Source organism: Heterodontus francisci, chromosome 10 (assembly GCF_036365525.1).
Source record: "Heterodontus francisci isolate sHetFra1 chromosome 10, sHetFra1.hap1, whole genome shotgun sequence".
Taxonomy (NCBI): domain Eukaryota; kingdom Metazoa; phylum Chordata; class Chondrichthyes; order Heterodontiformes; family Heterodontidae; genus Heterodontus; species Heterodontus francisci.
This window is the reverse complement of record NC_090380.1, coordinates 118,376,026-118,392,877: the sequence shown is the minus strand read 5'-3', so window position 1 is coordinate 118,392,877 and position 16,852 is coordinate 118,376,026. Positions and strand designations below refer to the sequence as shown.

At 45.1% G+C, this 16,852-nt stretch overlaps 1 protein-coding gene across 4 annotated transcripts in view; it reads left to right on the top strand.

Moving 5' to 3' along the window:
* Positions 1 to 16,852, top strand: part of gbe1b (glucan (1,4-alpha-), branching enzyme 1b) — a 666,883-nt gene that overhangs the window by 403,917 nt on the left and 246,114 nt on the right. For all 4 annotated transcript variants that reach the window (XM_068041301.1, XM_068041300.1, XM_068041299.1 and 1 more), the window contains exon 7: positions 1,507 to 1,716. In XM_068041301.1, the coding sequence (XP_067897402.1) occupies positions 1,507 to 1,716 (210 nt within the window). The remainder of the gene's footprint in view (positions 1 to 1,506; positions 1,717 to 16,852) is intronic.

The following is a 16,852-nucleotide window of genomic DNA, read 5'->3' as shown; positions in this document are numbered from 1 at the left end:
GCAGAGAGTAGTAATTGTACTTCCTAGTAATTCATTGTCCATGTAGCGTTTGAGACGATTTTGAGAATAGTGATAAGATGCTGCATAAATGCTACTACCTTCCCCTAACCCCCTCCCCCCACCGCCAGCCCTTAGCTCCATTTGCGCGCTAAGATTACAGCAAAGTATCGTGATGGAGGTGTGAATTTTTCATAGGCTGTCCGCATGAACTGTGAGAAACAGCTCGCAGCACATTTACAGTTTCTGTGCTTCCCAACTGGTTGCTGGAGAGAGCATTTGAGTGGTTTGACACCAAGGTAAAGCTCTGCTCTGGTGTTTCCAGGTCTGGTACTGCTGGAAGCGATTAGACTAATTAAAAGTATTACACACCACTTGTGTTTATTGGTATGTACAACTTTTTTTCTCCTATAGTCAGCTGGTACCTGTATATTAAACATACTTAGTGAGAAAGAGCTGGGGGGTGCCCTTTAAATAGTTCATCCTCAAATGCAGGGGAAATAATCAAACATTTTCTTTCTTTATAGTCTTTCTTGTCCAAGGTACTAAATTATTTAGTGAAGTGCAGAAACTATTGATATTTGGCAAATGCAGCAGCCTTTTTGTGCACAAAATACCACAACAGCAATGAGATGTACAACTTGTTAAATAGCAACATGGGTAGGCCATTGAACTACTCGAGCCTGTTGCATAGGAATAGAAGGAGGCCATTCAGCCCTTCAAGCCTGATCCACAAGTTAATTAGATCATGGCTGATCTGTATCTTAATTCCACCTTACCTGCCGTGGTCCCGCCACCTTCGTAATTGAGGGAAGTATTTTGACCCAGGCACCAGGAGAACTCCTTGCTTCCCTTTGAATAGCGCCATAGGATCTTTAACCTCCATAGATTAGGCATTCAAATCCTGGATTGGGGCTCGAACTCATAACCTGCCATAAGTCCTGCCATCTGAGGCAAGGTTGAAGGAGAATAAGTAGATAAGGAGATAAATTGGACAGCTCTTTTGAAGAGCTGGTACAGGTATGTTGGGCTGAATAGCCTCCTTTTGTGCTCGATGATTCTAAGTTCTTTTTGAGGTTGAGAGATCAGTGGGGGTTGAATTTTTCTCTCCTTTATGGTCAGAGGTGATGCCTGTGGTCACAGTGGTCTGGTTGGGATTGGAAACTCAACCTGTGGGCATCCCTCAACATTTGAAATGATTATATTCTGGAATGTGGGGGCGGTGGACAGTTTGTTTGTTGGTCAGATGCTGTGGAAAATGTCATTTCTTTGCAGGCGAGGATAATGTGAGCACTTGTCTGTCTGTGCTTTCAGCACAGCTTGCATTTTTAAAAAAACTCTGTATTGATTTTGATCAACAACAAAAAGATAAAAAATGACAGCCTATTTGTGAGGAAATTTATGTAACGACCCAGAGAGCAAAAAAGATCAGCTACATTAAAAAGCAAAAGAAAATGACAAAGGAAAAGTAACATGCTCCTATGTGTTTTTTTTTGTATGCATATGCAGTCGCTTTGGGACTCCTGATGAGTTGAAGGAGCTGGTCGACACAGCCCACTCGATGGGACTGGTTGTGCTGCTTGATGTTGTGCACAGCCATGCGTCAAAAAACACGGAGGACGGTCTCAACCTGTTTGACGGGACTGATTCCTGCTTCTTCCACTCAGGAACCCGTGGCACTCACGCACAGTGGGACAGCAGACTTTTTAACTATTCAAAGTAAGTGGTTTGAAAATGTCTTTCTCATCCCATTAGTGTTCACATTTTTCTTTCTTCACTTCCCCCTCTACTTTTCTTCATTTATATAATAAATACCTCAATCTGGCTAAGCTCTGTTAAGTTTTCTTGTAGACAGCATCCTGCTGTTGAAGCTGAACAAATTCTTTGTAACTCTCTCTAATTAGTTCTCCAAGGACTCTTTCAGCTGGATATTTTTGCAAGTTTTGCCAGAAGACAGTGAAATCAGAATCATTTTGTTTGAATTATATAATTTTTTGATTCTTTTTTTTCACTCGACCTTGATAATCCATCTTTGTTGTACGTTGATCCAAACCAAGTCACAGTGAATCACAAGGTGGAGCGTCTTGGTGAACAAAGGACGATTGCTGAGTAAGGTCACCCGGCAGAATCTGAGGGTTATTGACAACACAGGACTGCTGGCTCACCACCCCAGCAGTTCTGAAGGCTTGTTTATCCAATGTTCTCTCCGACTCTCAAGGTGCTGTGTTGTCTCCTGCTCACTGTGGACCTCCTCTTATCCATTTTCTTTCTGCTCTCCCGCCCTCACCATCGCTGTCCCTTGCCCTCCCTCACTTTTCACTGGTGGCCTCTCAATTGACTCGTTTTCTCCACAGTCTGAATGTTGTGTGTAAAATGATAAGGTGAGACTATAGTTGAATAGAATGGGCCTATATTTTGTGATGTTTAGAAATAGGAGAGATCATTTCAATGAAACCTAAAATTCTTAGTGGGCTCGGCAGGGTGGATACTGGGAGGATGTTTCTCTTGGCTGGGAACTGGGGGTACCTGTCTCAGAATGAGGGGTTAGCCATTTTAGGACTGAGATAAGGAGAAATCTCGTCAATCAAAGGATATGAATCTTTGGAATCCTCTACCGCAGGGACCTTCGGCTGCTCAGTTGTTGAGTATATTTAAGACTGAAATACATAGATTTTTGGACTCTAAGGGAATCAAGGGACCTGGCATCCAGCAGGAATGTGGAGTTGAGGTAGAAGATTAGCTGTTATCCTGGTAAATAGCGGCTCAGGCTTGAGGGGGCATGTGGCCCAGTACTGTTCCTATTTATTACAAAATGCGAGCATGAGAAAGGAGGAGTGAGCAAAAAAGATCGTCTTATAGTTATATTTTTCCTGGTGTCCCTTTTCTAAAATAACTAATAAGGAGACAACTGCATTTTCCCAGTGTCATCAGCCACATAACCAAACCCAAGTCCCACCGCTTTTAAAGTGGCGCAACTAATAAAGACCAGAACCATAAATTTTAAAAAAAAATTTATTTAGAGATACAGCACTGAAACAGGCCCTTCGGCCCACCAAGTCTGTGGCGACCAAGAACCACCCATTTATACTAACCCTACAGTAATCCCATATTCCCTACCACCTACCTACACTAGGGGCAATTTACAATGGCCAATTTACCTATCACCTGCAAGTCTTTGGCGGTGGGAGGAAACTGGAGCACCCGGCGAAAACCCACGCGGTCACAGGGAGAACTTGCAAACTCCGCACAGGCAGTACCCAGAATTGAACCCGGGTCCCTGGAGCTGTGAGGCTGTGGTGCTAACCGCTGCGCCACTGTGCCTCCTATAAAATAAAGGAAACTTGTAAATATCAATGGTAATGTTGCCAGTGTTTTTTTTCTTTTATGGAATGTGAGCATCTCTGACAAGGCCAGCATTTATTGCCCATCCCTAAGTGCCCTTGTGAAGGTGGTGGTGAGCCGTCTTCTTGAACCATTTCAGTCCATGTGATGTAGGTACACCCACAGTGCTGTTAGGAAGGGAGTACCAGATTTTTGATTGAGTGACAGTGAAGGAACGGCAATGTATTTCCAAGTCAAGATGGTGGCTTGGAGGGCAACTTGCAGGTGGTGGTGGCCGCATGCATCAGCTGCCCTTAGACTTCTAGGTGGTAGAGGTCACAGGTTTGGAAGGTACTGTCCAAGGAGGCTTGGCGAGTTGCTGCAATGCATCTTGCATATGGTACACACTGCTGCCACAGTGCACCAGTGGTGGAGGGAATGAATGTTGAAGGTGGTGGATGGGGTGCCGATCAAGCAGGCTTTTTTTAAAGTTCATTCATAGGATGTGGGCGTCACTGGCTGTGCCAGCATTTATTGCCCATCCTAATTGCCCTGGAGAAGGTGGTGGTGAGCTCCATTCTTGAACCGCTGCACTGACCATCTCCATTTCTGACGTTATGATGGAGAAAAGATGGTGAAGCAACTGAAGTTGGCTGGGCCTAGGACACTACCCTGAGGAACTCCTGCAGTGATGTCCTGGGGATGAGATATTTGGCCTACAACAACCACAACCATCTTCTTTTGTGCTAGGTATGACTCCAACCAGTGGAGCGTTTCCCCTGATTCCCATTGACTTCAATTTTGTTAGGGCTGCTTGATGCCACACTGGGTCAAATGCTGCCTTGATGTGAACGGCACTCACTCTCACCTCACTTCTTGAATTCAGCTCTTTTGTCCATGTTTAGATCAAGGCCGTAATGAGGTCTGGAGCTGAGTGGCCCTGGCAGAAACCAAACTGATCATGGTGAGCAGGTTGTTGCTGTGTAAGTGGCACTTGATGACACTGTTGATGACTCCTTCCATCACTTTGCTGATGATTGAGAGTAGACTGATGGGGCAGTAATTGGCCAGATTGGATTTAGAACATAGAACAAAATGCAGCACAGAAGGAGGCCATTCAGCCCATTGTGTCCCACCGCCCGAATAAACTATCCACCAGAACTAATCCCACCTTTCAGCACCTGGTCCATATCCCCACAGGTTACAACACCTTAGGTGCATGTCCAGGTACCTTTTAAAATAATTGAGGGTCTCTGCCTCCACCATCGATCCTGGCAGTGAATTCCAGACACCCACCAACCTCTGGGTGAAAAAGTTTCTCCCCATTTTCCCCTCTAATCCTTCTACCAATCACCTTAAGTCTGTGTCCTCTGGTAACCGACCTCCCCGCCAGGGGAAACAGGTCCTTTCTGTCTACTCTGTCTAGGCCCATCATAATTTTGTACACCTCAATCAAGTCACCCCTCAGATCCTCAATTCCAGGGAAAACAACCCCAACCTATCCTAAAAGCAAAATACTGCAGATGCTGGAAATCTGAAATAAAAACAAGAAATGCTGGAACCACTCAGCAGGTCTGGCAGCATCTGTGAAAAGAGAGGCAGAGTTAACGTTTCGGGTCAGTGACCTTTCTTCGGAACCTACCCAACCTATCCTATCTTTCCTAATAGCTGAAACCCTCAAGCCCTGGCAACATTCTTGTAAATCTCCTCTGCATTCTCTCCAGAGCAATTATGTCCTTCCTGTAATGTGGTGACCAGAACTGTACGCAATACTCCAGCTGCGGTCTAACCAGCGCTCTATACAGCTCCAGCATCACATCCCTGCTTCAGTACGCTATACCTCTGCCAATAAAGGAAAGCAATCCATATGCCTTCTTGGCCACTCTATCTCCCTGTCCTGCCACCTTCAGGGACCTGGAGAAATTTGAGAGGTGGTTTGAGAGCTTCAGTTGTTGGCTATGTGACAGTAACTTGTTTAGAAATGCGCAGTCCTAAATCCTATTACAAGCTTCAAATAACAGGAAAGAATATGCTGAACCTGGTGCATACTGAGTCAGATGACTGCAGCCACGATAGTGCTAGAAGCTGCTGCTGTAGGACCAGCACCTGATCACTTTTGAGAAGTTTGTATGTGTATATCTGAATTTGCACAAATTCCTGTTCCCTCTTCACCCATTATGCTCGCTAACCTACATTGGCTTCAGGTCCAGCAACACCTTAAATTTAAAATGCCCAGCCTTATGTTTACTCCCTTCATGACCTCACTCCTCCCTATCTCTGTAAACTCCATCAGACGTACTACCTTGCATGATCTCGGCCTTCCTCCAATTCTGGCCTTTTGCCCACAACCAATTTCCTTTGTCCCCACCATTGGCGGCCATGCATTTGGCTGCCTGGGTCCTAAGCTCTGGAATTCCCTTCCTTACACCTCGCCGCCTCTTTTCCTTTTTCTCCTCTAAGATGCTGCTTAAAACCTACCTCTTTAACCGGTTAACTGTCCTTATACCTCATTGGGTAGCTCAGTATCCAATTTTATTTGATGCTTCTGTGAAGCACCCTGGGACATTTTCAACTATGTTACAGATATTGTATAAATACAATTCATTGTTGGTGATCTTCTCAGCTCTAGCACCCTCCATTGTTGGGGAAACTACTGACATCTCGGTCCAGCCCAATTGGCCAAAGAACGACAACTTGTATTTATATAGCGCCTTTAACATGGTGCTTCACAGGCAAGATTTGTTACCGAGCGCATAAGGAGATACTAGGGCAGATGGCCAAAAACTTGGTCAAGGAGGTAGGTTTTGAGGAGCCTCTTAAAGGAGAAAAAAGAAGAGAGGTGGAAAGTTTTAGGGAGGGAATTCTGGAGCTTAGGGCTTTGGCAGCTGAAGGCACTGTCATCAGTGGTGGAACAACTGAAATCGTGAATGCTCAAGAGGCCAGAATTGGAGGAGTGCAGATATCTAAAACGGTTGTGGGACTGGAGGAGATTACCAAGCCAGGGAGGGGTGAGGCCAAGGAAGGATTTGAAAACAAGAATAAGAATTTTAAAATTGAGGTGTTGCTTAACCACTGGTCAGTGTAACTCAGCAATTAGGGTAGGGTAGGCGGTGGCGTAGTGGTATTATCACTGGACTAGTAACCCAGAGACCCAGGGTATTCCTCTGGGGACATGGGTTCGAATCCCACCACAGCAGAAGGTGGAATTTGAACTTAATAAAAATCTGGAATTAAAAACTAGTCTAATGATGGCCATGAAACCATTGTCGATTGTTGTAAAAACCCATCTGGTTCACTAATGTCCTTTAGGGAAGGAAATCTGCTGTCCTTACCTGGTCTGGCCTACATGTGACTCCAGACCCACAGCAATGTGGTTAACTCTTACATGCCCTCTGAAATGGTCTAGCAAGCCACTCAGTTGTACCTAACCGCTACGAAGTCTACCTAACAGCACTGTGGGTGTACCTATCCCACATGGACTGCAGCAGTTCAAGAAGGCAGCTCACCACCACCTTCTCAAGGGCAATTAGGGATGGGCAATAAATGCTGGCCTGGCCAGTGACGCCCACATCCCGTGAATGAATAAAAAAAAAATTACAGGAGTGATCAGTGAACAGGACTTGGTGCGAGTTTGGACTCGGGCAGCAGTGTGTTGCCAAACAGGAATGGCCATCTCTCCGGCTGCCTGTGTAGCCAAACCCTTATATAAAGCATCACCTTCAGGGTCTGGGGAGGAAAGGGGAGTAATCTGAACAACGAAACTTTTTCTTAAAATGCATAGGTCAGAACAGGGTCATGTTTATTGTGTAAAGTTTATTGATTTTCTTATTCTTTTTAATGAATCTATTAATGTTTTGAGACTTTGAAATCTGCTGGACTCAGGAAAACATTTCTCCTTGCTGCGATATCCTGCATTTTTTTTTTTGCTTACTGGTGCCAAACGTTGAAAAGGTTTCGGAGTTGGGAGCTAATTGGCCTCCTTCCTCCTCAAAAGTGACAGGTACTGCTAAATTATGAAAAAGGAACCCTTTTAAAAGTCACCAGAGATTGGAAAAGTGCAGTCTTTGTGGCTATCTTAAGTTAATGAAACCCATATCTAGCTGAAAACACATGGCCACTTACCTTTATGAACTGACACTGCAAATTGATGTAGCTCCTGAGTGCCTCACCACACGCTGAGAGTGCAGAGACCCTTGGTCAGTCTCCAGCAAGGAGCAGCTACCATGATGGTGTCTCACAAACTCCTCCCAAGAGCCTGCTAGATGTATCACTAACCCAGAGAGTCTCGGATTCAAATCTTCAGCTTCCCAGAATTAGCTGATCATAGCTGGAGGGATGCCAGAATAGACCTCAGCATCACGAGGTCGTGGAAGGGAACGGTTTACCAGAGTTCTGGATCTAAATCGTTGCCCATCTCTCGCTTGAAACTGTGCCAGCCTTGATCTTAGTGTTGGCTCAGAGGGAATCAGTAGGTTGTGGTTTCAAACCCCACTTGAGATTTGAGCACATAATCTAGGCTGACACCCCCAGTGCTGCACTGTCAGAGGTGACATCTTTTGGATGAACCATTAAACTGAGACCCTTTCTACTATCTCAGGTGGCTGTAAAAGATCCCATGGTACTATTCTAAAGAAGAGCAGGGGAGTTCTCCCTGGTGTCCTGGCCATTGTTTATCCCTGAACCAACACCAGTAAAAATGGCTATATAGTTTTCTGATTGCTGTTTGTGGGAGCTTGCTGTGTGCAAATTGGTTTTCAGCAGTGACTACATTTCAAAAAAAAGTACTTCAGTGGCTGTAAAACACTTTGAGACATCAAGGTTGTGAAAGGTGCTATACAAATGCAAGTTTCTTTTGTTTTTTGCTTTGCATTCTTGCATGTTCTAGTAGGAGTCGATGATCAGGAATGGCCTATTTTACAACTTCATATCCCAGAGATGAGGCAGTCAGTTGGCAAGATGAGGTAACTCAGCACAGAGAGTAAATCTTCTGGCCTGCATGGTATGTTACTGAGGTAGTCAGTGCCATCCAGTTGAGTTCTGAGGATCTGTTCGCAATAAGCAGTTGCCCAGGAATTGGCTTACCTCTGCCTTTTAACTCAATGAATTGAAACAAATCAATGTAGCAAAACACATGTTTCCTAATTCCTTTCATTGCTCGCGATATTTAGAAAATCTTATAAAAATTCAATGCGTTTTAAATGGAGTTATTAATGATTGTGAGATTGTTATTGATTTGAATTTTTCTTTAAACAGCAATCGACAGCAATCCTTGCTCTCTTTGTGGCTCTGTCACAAACCCAATATATTCACGCAGATGTAAAGGCTGATTGAGAACACTGCCATTTATTTCAGGGCTCTCTATCCAACCTGCAGCATTTGTTCAAGTGCAGAGGATTACAGTATGAGGAGCACAGGATTATCCCTGACATTTTTATAATAGGAAGATAACCTATTGTGTTCAAATCAAAAAAGAATTCTCCCCCATTATTCAGGCTCTTTAATTATATAAATTTGCCAAAATGTGGAGGACAAAAGATGATTAAATGACAAGAAGTGACAATGCAACAAGATAAAAGGAGGCAATAATGAAAGAAATTAGAGAAATAAAAGATGTATACAAGACCCAGAGGATGTGTCAATAATTAAAGCAGAGGAGGAGGGAAGTATTGGAAATCTGGAGAAGCAGAGAAGACAGGTAGACCCCAAGGGTGCAGGCCACCCAGCATCTGTGTACTGAGTGGGGATCCCCACCCCAAGTGTTGGACAAGCAGATTTATAAAGCTACAGATAGTAATATGTTTGATAATTTATTTAATTTATTGTTGCTAAAACATACATCTTAAACGCCCTAAACAGCCATACAAAGTAACAGATTGAGCCTCGGATCCAAAACTAATGTAGGTAGACATCGACGAAGACCTACGAATGTTGCTTTTCCAAGCCTGTTCACAACACTGGGTCTCGAAGAAAGCAATTGTCTCTTTCTTTCCTTATGACGAGGTAAAAACTAAATTGGATAGCCACTGAAAATGAGCACAGAAATCGCGATGTGCAATGAACCCACGCCAATTGATTGCAATTCAGGCAGCTCACACTTCATGCTGCCTGCTCATTTGAATGATCTCTGCATCCAGCCAGTGCTAGCTGTGCCATTCATTGGCTGAATGCATCCTCGGGGGCCAGTATCTTGAGTGGCTAGCACCACTTAAAGCTAGCTTGCAGTATTTAATGGGGAGGTGCATTATGGCTGGACAGGTGCTGGGAGAATTGGTTGAAGAGAATCTGACCTTGAAAAGAGTGAGGAGTGGCACAAAATTGGAGTGCGGACTCCAAGGTTTTTGAACGCTGCACTGGGCTGAAGGAGGTAGAAAGGAGGAGAACTCCTGCATCCTCGGGGTCCGGTGGGAGGGTGGGGGTGGAGTGAGGCGTCTGTCTGTCCAGCAAAACACTCAGAAGGCAGTCGAAGCAGATAGCCATCGAGATAAACGTCCAGCCCCAAGGACCTGGATGAAGTGCCGTAAGAAGTTCAGTGACCCCACATGTGAATGCATCTTCAAATGCCATATCCCACAAACTGCACCACTAGCCTCAGACACTGCTCAACTCACCACACTCCCAACACTCACCTACCAACAATCTCTATCAATCAGAACTTGTACCTGGCCTTCATATACTCCACTGCACCCTCACACACTTAACTCTGCTGCAAACCTCACACCCACTTCTCAGCTTGCAGACCTGCCAGCTGTTCAACCATGACAGCCACATCAACCAAACAGATTGCAACACACTTACTGACAGACTGCTTTCTCTCTGGCAAGGCACGTGACGTACAACCAGAGGCAGTAGGAGCTAATGGGTGGGGGACAAATGTGCCTGCATGTTCTAACCCCTGTGGAGGAGACGGTGCTGACCATTATTGAAATGGCCATTCCTGAGGCTGTAGCCAGCAGTGGGGCTGAAATTATTGAAGATGACTGTGTCCTCATAGCTAATCCTGCTCATCTCCCACTTCTCCCAATCCCACAATCCTTTCTCATTTATAAGGTGCAGATGGTGTAACTATGCACCTCTTGCTTAACTCCTACCCCACCGCCACCCTTTCACTGCATCCTTATCCTTATGCCTTTTTCATTTCCGATCCCCAAGAACTGAAAACTGACTAGGCAGTGAAGGGGCAGTAAGAAGACAGTGATGATAAAGACATAATACATTTGCTTCATTTCACACACTCTGCCACCAACTCAGAATAAAAAAAGGGCCATTATCTTTCATGGGATGTGGGCATTGCTGGCAAGGTTGGAATTTATTGCCCATCCCTAACTGCTCTTGAGAAGGTGATGTTGAGCCGCTGCCTTTAACCGCTGCAGTCCATCTGGTGCAGGTACACCCACAGTGCTGTTAGGAAGGGAGTTCCAGGATTTTGACCCAGCGACAGTGAAGGAACGGCGATATAGTTCCAAATCAGGATGATGTGTGTCATGGAAGGGAACTTGCAGGTTGTGGTGTTCCCATGCATCTGCTGCCCTTGTCCTTCTAGGTGGTTGCAGGTTTGGAAGGTGCTGTCTAAGGAGCCTTGGTGAGTTGCTGCAATGCATCTTTTAGATGGTACACACGACTGCCACTGTGCGTCGGTAGTGGAGGGAGTGAATGTTTAAGTTGGTGGATGGGGTGCCGATCAAGTGAGCTGCTTTGTCCTGGATGGTGTTGAGCTTCCTGAGTGTTATTGGAATTGCGCTCATCCAGGCAAGTGGAGAGTATTCCATCACACTCCTGACTTGTGCCTGGTCGATGGTGGACAGGATTTGGGGAGTCAGGAGGTGAGTTACTCACCACTGAATTCCCACCCTCTGACCTGCTCTTGTAACCACAGTATTTATGTGGCTGGTCCAGTTCGGTTTCTGCTCAGTGGTAACCCCAGGATGTTGATAGTGGGAGATTGACCAGTGGTAATGCCATTGAATGTCAAGGGGAGATGGTTAGATTCTTCTTGTTGAAGATGGTCATTGCGTGGTGTGAATGTAACTCGCCACTTATCAACCCAAGCTTAAATGTTGTGCAGGTCTTGCTGCAGATGGACACAGACTGCTTCAGTATCTGAGGAGTTGTGAATGATGCTGAACATTGTGCAATCATCAGTGAATATCCCCACTTCTGACCTGATGATGGAGGGAAGGGCATTGATGAAATAGCTGAAGATAGTTGGGCCTAGGACACTACACTGAGGAACTCCTGTAGTGGTGTCCTCCAACAACCACAACCATCTTCCTTTGTACTAGGTATGACTCCAACCAGTGGGGAGTTTTCCCCCTGATTCCCATTGACTTCAGTTTTGCTAGGGCTTCTTGATGCCACACTCGGTCAAATGCTGACTTGCTCTCAAGGGCAGTCAGTCCCACCTCTTAAGGCATAAATTAGAGCCGGGATCTACACATGGTGAGGTACCAGGCAGAAGTGGGCTCCAACCAGGGTAAGAACAATGTAGGTGCCAGCTTACCGGAGGGCGAGGTCAGCTCCTGTTCTGCTGCAGAAGACTCAGATGAGGACTTCGATGGGGCAACCTACAGGTGAATGCTGATGGATATGCAGAACTAAATACTTGGTGCATAGGTAAGCCTGGCAGAAAGGCTGCTGTCGCTGTCGAGTAGCATACAGGAGTCCAGCACCAATTTGGCACAGGGCTTTGCGCAGAGCTTGGAGCCCATCATTTCCATTGCAGCACAAGCAGCAACCATCCAGTGTCTCAGAACTACGGCAGGAGGTCAGACTGCTACCATGCAAGGTCAGACTTCTGCCATCATGTCTGTAGGTTACAGTGTACAAGGGGCTTACATCTGTGCTCCAACAGATTACAAGGATCGTTGAAAGGAAGTGGGAATGGCTCCATAGAGCAGCTCCCTGCTGTCCTTTCTCAGGAAGACAGTATTTGTCCTCCCACCTGCACCAGTACCCTTGCTGTTGCACGTTAGCCAGACTGTTGCCGCCCATGCTGAGATGGTGCAGTTTGGAGCCGGTCTTTCTATGCCCAGAGCTGCTTGAATTCATCCTCTAAGGCAACTGTAGTCTCCTCTACTGAAGTTCACTGCTGAGGTTCAGGTATGGAATGTATTCCTGAACACCCTCGATGGATATGAGAGACAATTTTTCCCTCCTTCTCTTCCTTACTTTTCCAGCAGCTTGTCCTGCTCAGCATTGCCTCTCTATTCTCCAAGTCAGGCTTTATTGCAAGACTACTAGTGCACCCATATATAATAAAAATCAAAATACTGAAGATGCTGGAAATCTGAAATAAAAACAAAGTGTTGGAAATACTCAGGTCTGGCAGCATCTGTGGAGAGAGAAGCAGAGTTAACTTTTCAGGTCTGTGACCTTTCATCATGTCTGGGAGCGATTGGTTTCTGCAGAAGCCTTGAAGTCAGCAAAAAGCTCCTTCAGCACCTGCTGCACCATTCCCTGTCGACTTTTGCAACTTGAAATAACTATAGAAAGCACCAAACGCTTTGTAGAATTGTAGCAACAGCTAGAATAAATCAAAAAAACAACTAACCTGTAAATAGTTCATCCCTTTAAACATCACTCGTGAAGGTCCTTTCTGTTGCTTAACATGTGCTCAACTGTGTGAGGCTAAGAAAGTGTTGTCTGCAGTGTAGAGCTCCAAAATGGCATCGCTGGCATTAAATCAGTGCTACACACTGATTAACATCATGATCTGCCTGTTCTGTATACATCTGGCGGATATTCGCTAGGCAGGAGCTAATGCCTGCTCCAACATAGCTAACAGCATGTTTCACCCCACAAGTGTGTAAGTGTGAACACTTTGGAGCTCTGTAGGCACTCTTAGCACCCAATTTTCACGAGGATTCCTTTTACCTTCCTGTTGGATGCAACCCTATCCTATGTTTTACGTCCACCCAGTCACTCAAATTGATTACCAAACAGAAAGGAGAGGCCCTGTGCCTTTTCACACCATACTGTTACTTCCCATCATTGTTTTTCCTGAACCATAGCTTTGTTGAAAACAACCTTTGATGCAGGTTGTCATTGCACCATATTGCCTTTTATATTGCTATGATTTCCTGCCCTTAGTCTAATTCCATGACAATATGAAAGGTACAATTTAGCATAGCGGCACCTCATCAGACCCCTTCCCTAACCTGAGTGGCGTGAAACAGGGCTGTGTTCTCGCACCTACACTGTTTGGGATCATCTTCTCCCTGCTGCTCTCTCAGGCGTTCAAGTCTTCAGAAGAAGGAATTTTCCTCCACATAAGATCAGGGGGCAGGTTGTTCAACCTTACCCGTCTAAGAGCGAAGACCGAAGTACGGAAAGTCCTCATCAGGGAACTCCTCTTTGCTGACGATGCTGCATTAACATCCCACATAGAAGAGTGTCTGCAGAGACTCATCGACAGGATTGCAGCTGCCTGCAACGAATTTGGCCTAACCATCAGTCTCAAGAAAACGAATATCATGGGACAGGACGACAGAAATGTACCATCCATCAATATCAGCGACCCCGCTCTGGAAGTGGTTCAAGAGTTCACCTACCTGGGCTCAACCAGTAACCTGTCTCTCGATGCAGAAATCAACAAGCGCATGGGAAAGGCTTCCACTGCTATGTCCAGACTGGCCAAGAGAGTGTGGGAAAATGGCGCACTGACACGGAACACAAAAGTCCGAGTGTATCAAGCCTGTGTCCTCAGTACCTTTGCTCTACAGCAGTGAGGCCTGGGCAACGTATGTCAGCCAATGGCGACGTCTCAATTCATTCCATCTTCACTGCCTCTGGAGAATCCTTGGCATCAGGTGGCAGGACCGTATCTCCAACACAGAAGTCCTTGAGGCGGCCAACATCCCCAGCTTATACACCCTACTGAGCCAGCGGCGCTTGAGATGGCTTGGCCATGTGAGCCGCATGGAAGATGGCAGGATCCCTAAGGACACATTGTACAGCGAGCTCGTCACTGGTATCAGATCCACCAGCCGTCCATGTCTCCGCTTTAAGGACGTCTGCAAACGCGACATGAAGTCCTGTGACATTGATCACAAGTCGTGGGAGTCAGTTGCCAGTGATTGCCAGAACTGGCGGACAGCCATAAAGGCGGGGCTAAATTGTGGCGAGTCGAAGAGACTTAGCAGTTGGCAGGAAAAAAGACAGAGGCGCAAGGGGAGAGCCAACTGTGTAACAGCCCCGACAACCAATTTTATCTGCAGCACCTGTGGAAGAGTCTGTCGCTCTGGAATTGGCCTTTATAATCACTCCAGGCGCTGCTTCACAAACCACTGACCACCTCCAGGTGCTTACCCATTGTCTCTCAAGACAAGGAGGCCAAAGAAGAAGAAGAGGAGTCTAATTCCTGCTGTGAGGAAACCCCTGTTTCAAAAACCTGTGTGTTTGCTTCGTTGAGGGGTAAACACGAGCTTTTGGAGCCAATTCTGTCTACATTACCATTTTGTCTTTGTCGGAAACAAATAGAATGTAAAACATAGCAATATTTTTGCACCAAACACCAGCCCACCGCTTCCCCAAGCTCCAGAAGCTGGTGCTTCGATCTTACTGCTGGTTTTCCTGCTTCCTGAGAGAAGGTAGGAGTGTTGGTTAAGGTCTGAAGATGCTATACTCAAATGATATGGTCCGAAGCTGTAAAGTTTCTATTCACTTCTGATAACTTAGGCTTGAGTATTGGCCTCATCCTTCAGCTGCTCCTGGCAATTAAAGTGTCAACCGTGGCTCAGTTGGTACTACTCTTGCCTCCAAATTAGAAATTTGTGGGTTCAGATTCCCCCCCCTGCCCCCACCCCTCAGAGATTGAGCAGGATAATCATGTCTGATACTCCCAGTGCAGTATTGAGGGAGTGCTGCATTTTTTGAGGTGCCATCTTTTGGATGAGATGTTAAACTAAGGCCTGTCTGCCCTCTGGATAAAAAATATTCCATGGCACTATTGGAAGAAGAGCAAGGAGTTCTCCCCAGTGTCCTGGACGATATTTGTCCTTGAATTAGCATCGCTGTGACCATTGCTATTTGTGGGAGCTTGCTGTGTGCAAATTGCCTGCCATATTGCCTACATTACAACAATGAGTAGACTTAAAAAATGTATTTCATTGGCTGTAAAGCACTTTAGAACATTCTAAGATTGTGAAAAATGTGATTGAAATGCAAGTTCTTTATTTATATGTATCAATACAAACTTTAATCCCATTCCTTATCAGATAATTATTCATCTTATTTTTTTTGAAGAATTAAGTCAACACAGCACAAACTGCTTTTGGTGGCAATCACTTCCACCTAACTTCCCTTATAGGAAAGCTTGCCTTCTGATCTCTAGTCTAAAGGACGAGAGGTTAGGCAGTTTGGTAATATAATGACAAAGGTACAACAACACTTTTAACGTAGTAAAAGTCCCAAGGCACTTAACAGGAGTGTTATCAACCAAAAATTGACACCTACACATAAGGAGATATTAGGATAGGTGACCAAAAGCTTGGACAAAGCAGTAGGTTTTAAGAATTGTCTTGGAGGAGAAGAGATAGGTAGTGAGGTAGAGAGGTCAGGGAGGGAATTCCAGAGCTCTGAAGGCCAAGACAGCTACAGGCACAAGCACCAATGGCGGAACGATTAAAAAAGCCAGAATTGACAGAGTGCAGAGATCTGAAGCAGTTACAGAGATAGGGAGGGGAAAGGCAATGGAGGGATTTGAAAACAAATGAGAATTTTAAAATAGAGGCGTTATTGGAATGTGAGCCGATCTAAGTCTGAACATGGGAATGATAAGTGAACATGTTGAAGTTCTGACACTTCAAACAGTAGCATGATGCTGTGAATATTTTATCGTATCTTACAGCCAGCTGGAGATCATTACTGGCCAACCAGACTTTTACTTACTCTTCCCTAAAACTGGAGTCCTACAAATCTTTTTTCTGTGTTCTGAGATGTTAGTGACACTGGCAAGGCAGCATTTATTGCCCATCTATACTTATCCTGAGGGTATTGAGTCAATCATGTTTAGGCAAGGATAGGATCTCTTCCCTGAAGGATATCAGTGAAACAGTTGGATTTTTATGACTATCCAGCAGCTTCATTGGTCATTTTCCTGGTACTAGGTGTTATGACTGAAGTGGGAGGAGTGCACTGTCTTTTCTAGTTCCACTTCTCCACAGGTCACAGCATATATTTAAATATTTACCCAGTTAATGATAAACACCAACCAGGTTTTTTTTTAATAAACAGAAAAAGTAAAAGTTTATTATAGAACAAGACATAACCAGTGGTGAAGCAAAGCATTAACGCACAGATTGTGATATGAAAGTTCCCTTTCACCTTAGCCCCTCACACACACACACACGCACACAGGTTAACTGGAAGAAATAGAGCTTTTCTTTTTAGAGCTCGGTTACAAAAAAAGATAAAAAATAATACTTTGGCCAAATACTTGATAATTCATGAAGAAAAAGAAGATATGGAAAGATGTCATTTGTCCCTTTTTTGGTTTGGTGTCCCGAATACACGTCGACAGCTGTCAATGAATTACTCC